Consider the following 8551-nt stretch of genomic DNA (forward strand, 5'->3'; position numbering starts at 1 on the left):
TTTCTTATTTTGCTTCTAACGTCTTAGAATCTTAGCATCTGTCTATTCCAGTGGTGGGGTAGAGCTTGCTTTATATTATGTTCTTAAAAGGATAAACAGTAGTTAAGCTTTTGAATGGGTGTAGTTGGCTCTGGCTGAAATCCTGATGTGGTTGTGATTTTATGCTGCCCTCGGTGCTCTTGCTCCCCTCCCTCACTGTCGACATCTGTGCAGGCTCCCTGGTATGAAGACTAAGGATTCTCTGAAGTCTTTATGTTCATTGTGCCACATTGAGACTATGGAAGTCAAAGCCACTGTGCACAGGGGATGGACTGGAGTCCTGCAGGGAGCAAGGGAGACCAGGCTAGCCGCTCCCACTGTTCCCTCAATGACAGGCCTCACGGAAATCCACCCAGTTATTGCACTTTCCCTGTCGCATTGTCTTTGTTTCTTTTGCAACAACCTTTCTCTGTATCCTGGGTTGCACATTGGTAGCCTGTGGGCTAGTCAGTCCATGGACATTTTTTTGATCCTCAAGTATTTTTGGTTGCAAGATTTCAATTGAGTTAGTTGCCAACTTTTAAAAATCAAAAGATTGTGGGCTTCCCTGGTGGCGCAGTGGTTAAGAATCTGCCTGTCAATGCAGGGGACACGGGTTCGAGCCCTGGTCCGAAAAGATCCCACATGCCGCGGAGCAACCAAGCCCATGCACCACAACTACTGAGCCTGCGCTCTAGAGCCCACAAGCCACAACTGCTGAGCCCGCGTGCTGCAACTACTGAAGCCCATGTGCCTAGAGCCCACGCTCCGCAACAAGAGAAGCCACTGTAGTGAGAAGCCCACGCACCACAATGAAGAGTAGCCCCCGCTCGCCGCCACTAGAGAAACCTTGTGTGCAACAACAAAGACCCAACGCAGCCAAAAATAAATAAATAAAATAAATAAATTTATTTAAAAAAAATCAGAAGACTGGATTTCTATCTTCTTCAAAACAACAACAGCAGCAGCAACAACAGAGAAGCTTGGAACATTGAGCCCCTGTTCCCACATGGGAGGAGTTAAAGTTCCCTTACAGAGGATATATATACTCTCCAGTTTGCTGACTTCCACACTGTGCCACTTAGAAGTTACTGCTTCAGTACGCATTTGAATTTGCAGCCACTATTTTGTAGTCTCTTTGGTACATTACTATATGCCAAAGAAGGTGGTGCTTGCATACATTTGTGGAGCTTCAAAGATAGTAGATAGGAAGGTACTGTACTTGGCCTTCTGTTGCTTCAGCAAGAAGATGGTGTTGCACTAGACACATGCATGTGCTCAGGTATTTGTGGGTGATGCTGCTGAGGAATCGGGCTACTTCTGAAGGGGCCAGTTCAGTTATTAGGTGTTCATTTAGTTTTTTTGTGGAGTCTTATTCATTAAACTTAATATTATACTTCATTTGGAATTTGCTAGGAAGCTATAAAACAGTGTGGTTTCTCCTGGAAGCAACCTTTATAAATTCTTGTTTTCTAATTGCAGGTTTGATCATTCCTGCAAATTGTGTGTCTCCTCTTATAAATCTCCTGTCAACTTCAGACCAGTCTCAACAGCTTGCGGTCCAGCAGAAACAGCTCTGGCAGCAGCGTCACCCCCAGAGCATCGCCAATTTGAGCAACGCATAAGAACAGACAGGTTTCAACATGGATGTATATGAAATGCTGTTGAAGCATATCATTTGCATAAAAATCAGGGACAGTTTCCAAAGAATTATAATTTTTTTTCAGTTGTGCTCTCTCTCTAGTTAATTTTTTTGGGAATAAGGACAAACCTGGAATAGATAGCAAAACTGAAAATCAGCAGTGCCGATGGTGGTACATATGTCTTTCCTCGTGCTTTTCCCATGGTACTTACCGTATGCTTTTACTTTGGGTGAGCAGAGGGGTATGTGCGCGTGTGTGTCAGTCTGTTTGTTTGTGAGTTTGTTAAAAGCTACGAACCATAATTGGTTTAAAAATGCTTGGAACTTCCCAAACTGGCTTTACTTTTATGTTATACAGTGCTCAGGGTTAACGCAGTACATCCATGCCATTGCTGTGGGACTTATCCCCGGATGCATGTGTTTTGAGTCTATAAATAGAGAAAATATATATTGGTTTCTTTTTCCAACTTACTAAAACAATAGGTTTATTAAAGCATGAAATGAAAGGTGACATATCATGCATTCAGGTTCTTTTTCTAGTTTTTGTTCTGACAGTGCATGTCTTTGAAAGCATGCGTAAACAAGATTAACACAGAAGTCAAGTAACGGAGAGAAACATTTGTAGATGTACAGCATTGGTTATTGCATTTTTATAGTGTTTATACCTGGGTATTGCTTCAAACCCTGCGAAATCACCTTCTCCCATTCTCCCTGCCCCAGGTTTCTTGTCAAGGTAATGAGTACATACATTTTTTGGTGATAAAACTCTTAAAAGTTAATTTTAATGTATTAATAGTATTCCTAATGTGTGCTGCAAAAATGGCTACAAGCCTGCTTTTCTTAAAATTACATTTTTCTTAACTTAAAGATAGTTTTAGAAAGAAGTACAAATTGGCTTCCGTCTTGCAAACAATCTTCCTTTTTTTTTACTTCGTTATCTTAATTTGCTTTGTCACTCTTAAAAATGGAAACCGTACTTGAGTTGTAAACTAGACAATGAGGAAACACTTGAGGCTTCTGCTGTATGTTTATTTCTTGTTGTTATTGTTGTTACCCAGTAACTTGAATATTGTTTAATGTGTTGTAAGACATTGTAGAGTTTATCTCAAGCTGTTAAAAATGGTAATGTACAAATGTGAATAGACACTTATCTATAATATGGGTAAGTTTTGTTTCGCCTATAATAGATGTTTATAAAAACAAGTGAGGGGACAATTGGTCTTTTTGTTTCCTTTTTTTTTCCTTTCCTTTTTTTTTTTGCTTGCACAGGTTGCACTATTGAAAAACTGAGATTGTATAAACCTGGTCAAAAGCTGCAAGATACCACAATCTTGTAGATGTCAAATAAAAAGTTATTATACTAAGCAGAAGTGGACTCTTGTTTAGGCCCTCACCACCTTCAAAAGTAGTCTGTGATGGGGATGCTGCAGAACTTGCGTGTTGCTCAACATTCCAGGTAGCCTTATATTTTGGTTTAAAACCTACCCCTCAAAATTGAAATGGTGTTGAGGAAGGGGTAAAATGATAGTACTTTTGAAAGTTTCTCAAGTTGAACTGTTCTCCTTTGTAACTTTCTAAACTTATTGCAGAATTAGGTGAGATATATGTTAAGTGATGGGAAAGCTAGGGCTATCATCCTCTTGTGTTTCTTCAAGCCTGAGTTTGGTTATGTCACGTTTACCATAAGTTTTCTTTCTTTGGAATTATTTATTCTAGACGCCTAAAGGAACAAATTGAGAATAATTTCTGTTTTTTGGCATATTTTGCCCAGTGGATGCAACTTTTATCCTCAGTCTAGTCCTTATATCTCAGGCAGTGATCCATATGAATATCAACCAATGTCCCTTGTTAGGGCCACTAGACCCAGCTGGCAGTCAAGAGCAGAATTGTCCACCTGCACCAAAACTTCCCAGTTAGTTCTTCTGTTTTTAAATCAGGAGCCCAGTCAGCTTCCATCAACATCCCAAGGTGAAATAGAGCTGTGGAGGGGGAAGCATAACAAGCCTGTTACCTCCAGTGAGACAAAATGGCAGGGTTGGGGAAAAGAGACTCCCTCTTGGAGGCTTGGCCCAACTTCCCTTTTTTGTGTGTGGGAGTATCTTTTTTAGCAGGTTATGGTTTTTTCCAAGCAGCTTCAGTGTGAGGATTCTTTAGCATGCAGTTAGTTGACCCTCACAATTTATGATGTAATGTTTGCTCTTGGAATAGCTATCTTGTTACAAAGGGGGATATATGTATGTTCTGTTCTTTGTAGAACAGCTTCGTTTTGCTTTTTTAAAAAAAAGTCCAGAAATAAGGCCTCTGAAAACTCTCAAAGTAGACCTCAGAAAGGCAGCCGTGTAAATGGATGGGGAGCCGAGGTGCCACGTGCACATGCTTATCGTGGTGTGGTGTGCATGTGAGCGCCGGCAGTCTGCTTCCCATCCTCCTCTCTGGAGGTGAACACATGACCTTTAACACTGTGCCCTTACCCAAGTCAGCAAGTTTTAGGTTGGTCAACATGGGAAAACCCAGCATTCAAGGTCCTCCTCTGTCAAAAAATCAAGTCTCAACAACAGCTAACTTCTGTACAACAGATCCTTGTATTTCAGGATCTGAATGCCACGTCTGAACCCAGGGACCTTGTTGAACCCGATGTGAGTCCATTTGGCCTCTGTAATGCCTTTTCTCCCTTTTTAGCAATATGGCTCTGAGCACAAAGATTTTGATTACAAGTCACGTTAGTGTTTTCAGAGTTTACAGTGCCGATTGTACTGAAAACCACTTTCCGAGTCCAGAGCTGCTCAGATGGTATTGGCGGGGGGGTAGTGTTCCCCTAATTTAACACCCTCCCTACCACAAGCTGCAGTTTAGTGGGATAATCCAGATATTTATCAACGATATGAATTCCTAAAAGTATTAATAAGGTATTTTTAAACACACTTGATGAAAAGCAAATATCTTAAGCAATTTTCCCTTTTTGCTGCTAAATTGCCGATACACTCTTCAGTATCTTTTCTTTGCATCTGTATATAAGTTAGCAAGAACCTGCATCCAAAGCAATGTAGTGGTGTGTGTATGTATATATATATATTTATTCCAATCCAACTAGCACTTCAGAAACCTTTTTGAGTTGCAACAGTAAACCTTTTACTTGTATTCTGCTTCATCTGTAATGGTGAAAGTTCTAGATTACCAAGCTCCAGGGGTATATAATATTCTAGAAGCATAAGTTTCTGGCTGTAGCCACTGGGGCATTCATTTGCTAATCTCCATGTGATGCTATTAGAGCAACTTCTAACAGGCATGACGAGAAAGGGTACCAGACACTTACCGTTGTATAATGGGAGCCTTTCCTCAGTCCCCTCCACTTTCCAGTTTAGCAGGAGGGGAAAAAAAGCAATAGATTAGAAATGATTGATGCATTTCAGTTTATGAAAGTAGGAGCAGAGGAAAAGTGTTTTTCACTTGGGTCCTTTTCTTGATTAGATAGTAAGAGGAAGGTCCCTATCTAAATACTCTCATTTAAAAAATGTACCTGAAAAAATAAAATAAAAATGTACCTGAATGATATTTGATAGTTTCTAAGAATGGTGCTACATAAGAGTCGCTGTTAGACCAGTATGCAGTGAACAGATGTTCGGCTAGTGCAGGCATCCCAGGGACAGTGGGCATTTGTTGACTCTCCTTCCTCTATGTCTGGAGTCTCCTTGGCTAACACCACACCTCGCACGCTCACTGTGCACGCTTTGCTGCTGGAATATGCAGCAGGCAGTCCATGTCATGGCTACAGCTGCGAGCAAAAGCCATTTGTAACAAGTCCTCATTGGATGCCAGTTGTCTAGTACAAAGGCAGTGTCTTTTAAGGGCATATAAGTGAAGGAAACACATCTATAGATTACCTGCAACTCGAGCTAGCTAGTAATTTTTTTTCTGCATACTTGAGGTGAAATCCAAAACCCACCTTCTGATTTTATGCTGTACTTATATATATATATATGTACATAATGTGTATATATAGAAATGTTGAGTTCTTTTTGAATTCTGAATGTAAATATTTCTTGTAAATTGGGACGCCACCAGCTTGTTTTTCTCTTTTCCCTCCTCCCTTCAATCCTATTTATTCTTTTCTTGACTTCCCATAGGGGGCTTCTTACAATTTGTTTTTTTTTTTGGACGTAGAAACGTATGAAAAACTTCTTAGTTGAATTTGTTCATATATTTTAGAATTCGGTTTTGCATCTTTACCATAGAATTCCTATGTCTGTTTTGTGTTAATATTTTTCAACATGCCTGATTGTGTTTTGCATTTTTATTACAAATTTTTACTGTGTGCAATGCATTGTATTGGGGGGAATGTACTTGAGTGCAATTTCTGATACTGTCATTATATGACTAGTTATGCTCATTTATGTTGCTCTTTGGAAGCTATAGTGAGCCTCATGTTTTCACCTAAAAAATTTCTTCCCAAGACTTCCTTTAAGCTCCTCTAACTTCTTCAGTGCATTTGGGATCAAACTTGCTCTTCAGTAAACCTGACTTGTTCCTACCCTTGCAATTTTTCAGGCCTGCACCAAATCCTTCATCCTTGTGGCTTTCCAGCTGAGAGGAAAATCTTGCAGATCTGAACAGTGATTTATGACCTGCTACTGCTGCAGATTTTCTGTTTCTTTAAGAAGTCCAGCGTGTACTTTTAGCCTGCAAGTAACAATCAGAAGCTTACTTTCCAGTGAGCATGGGTAATCTGCTTCTGCTCCCACCAGTTAAGGATATTTATAGCAGGAGTGGAGACAGACCTGGTACATGCTGGTGTCCATGCTGACAGGTGACATTAGAGAATGTCCTTTAAGGGACAGTTTTCCTCCGGAATCGAGCAGCACAACTGCTGTGGAGGCTTCCATGAGCCTTCAGCTCAAGGGTTGATTCTGTGCTGAGGGTAAAACAGCCAGTTAACTGTGGAGGGACTGGCTGGTAGGATCTGCTGGGCTGTCCTGCCACCAGTGAGCTGGTGAATTGATCTTGACTAGATTGGCTGTAAAGCTAGGAGCTGAGCTGGATCAGGGCATTCTTAATGATTGGATTAGTGTTGCCAGTAGGGCAGACCCAGGGGTGGCTCACAAAAGTGGTGGTAATCATCACCAGGGAGGCCAACATTGCGTTTTTAATTACAGATTTCGCACTTTTAAGAAAACCTTCCTCCTTAACTTTCAGGAAAGATAGCCGTGAGCCTTTCTTGGGCCTTCATTTGTGTACATGTTTCTCTCGTTACTACTGAACTTCGTAGACTTCCTGAAATTTAAAAGTTGTCTGCATTTAGCTAAGTCTTAGGCACCTAATTTGTCATGAAACGGGGCCTTTCAGAGGAGAGCTCCAGTGGGAATCCCTGTCCCCACACGTCCTGCCCGGCTTTCCTCCTCTGGCGCCCGTGGAGCAGCAGCCGTCAGGACACCATGAGGCTAAGACTACACCCTTGTAGTGCAGAGTCGAGCAAGGGGTGCCACCTGGGAACGTCAGTTCTCTTTGATACTTGCAGGTCAGGCCTCCTTCGGGCTGAGGGTCAGTCCACCGGCCCCTTAGTGAGAACTCCCTGGCTTTTCCGTCCACCCTGTCCTGAGGGCCTTTCTTGCTGTGACAGTATTTGTGGCACTGAAGAGGATAAAGAAGCTTCAGCCTTCTTTCTGACTTCCACTTTACGGGGCAGAGAGCTTTTTTTCTACGTAGCACATTGCAGTCTCACCTCCATCAGAAAAAATCATCCTGTTCATGGTTTATACTGAATTTGCAAACTACTGATATTATTTTTCAATAACCACTTGTATCTACCATCAACCATGAGAGGTGGGAAGAGGTACGCTGTATCTCTGCAATAAAACTTTTGCCAGGTTCTACCTCTGCTGAGCAAAGGATACTTTTATACGTAGGCATAGATCTTCCTTCCTTTACTGATCTGACATGGTGCATCTTGAGACAACATATGATGGAATCCAAAGACAATTTGAAACAAAGGTGGATGTAAACTCTTCTGGTTGTTTCTGTTCTGTTCTCTTTTTTAAAATCTCTCTTTTTATATTGCTACTCTGTTTTGAATGTCCGTCAGTGTATGAAGGGTACGCACTGTTCTGATGATACTGCACTGCTTCAGCCTTCCGTGGTAATACAGTACCGAGTGTCCAGAAACGATTGTTCTGACCGTTTTGATTTGTAACTTTAAAAATTGGGTCTTATGCAATAAAAATGTATTGGCTGCATTTAGCGAGGTTTTATACCCTTGCAAGTAAAAACGATCAACCATGAAGCGTAATGAATTCTGTATTTAGGTTTTTTGTTGTGTCTTTTGATTTTTGTTTTTGTTTTTTTTTCCTTTTTTTGTAAGATTCTTAAATAAATTAAACTGGCTAATATGCTGCTTTTCTCTGTGTATTTTCTTTGTCTGGGTTCTGAGCACCCGTTTAAGCTGTGTCAGGGCAACCACGCTCACCTAGAGAGCTTCTTTCCGTTGGGGGCTCGGACTTCTTTTATGTTGGTTTTTTATTTTAAGTGAATTCTAGAAGACTTCTCACGATGTGGAGAAAATGCAACCCAGCATTTGTTAGAGTCAGAAATGTCCGTGCTGCTGCAGAGCTTCAGTGAGTCAGCACCGGGTGCCCAGGCCGGGGGGCTTGGGTCATGGGGTGTCCTCCCTGAAAGGTGCCAAGAGTGTTGGAGGACTTGGGGGTATGAGGCTTCCTATTTAAAATTCGTTCCTGATGGTGCACAGCCATCCAGTCTGTGAGTCGTAAGATTGGAGCTCTGCTTAAGAAAAAACAAAACGGAAACTACTGCAGACAACATAGCGTGTGCCAGTCACTGTGGGGTGCTTTCTGTAGTCCTTTCCGTAGTCCTCAGTCCTCCTCTAGTTTTCAGATGAAAAGC

General features: G+C 41.4%; 1 protein-coding gene across 1 annotated transcript in view; it reads left to right on the top strand.

Moving 5' to 3' along the window:
* SBNO1 (strawberry notch homolog 1) overlaps window positions 1-8265 on the top strand; it is a 56041-nt gene extending 47776 nt beyond the window's left edge. The window contains exon 30 of the mRNA XM_060029295.1: window positions 1501-8265. Coding sequence (XP_059885278.1) covers window positions 1501-1643 — 143 coding nt within the window. The 3' untranslated portion in view covers window positions 1644-8265. The remainder of the gene's footprint in view (window positions 1-1500) is intronic.
* Window positions 8266-8551: the final 286 nt, after the last annotated feature.

The sequence above is a fragment of the Delphinus delphis genome, chromosome 13 (assembly GCF_949987515.2).
Source record: "Delphinus delphis chromosome 13, mDelDel1.2, whole genome shotgun sequence".
Lineage (NCBI taxonomy): Eukaryota > Metazoa > Chordata > Mammalia > Artiodactyla > Delphinidae > Delphinus > Delphinus delphis.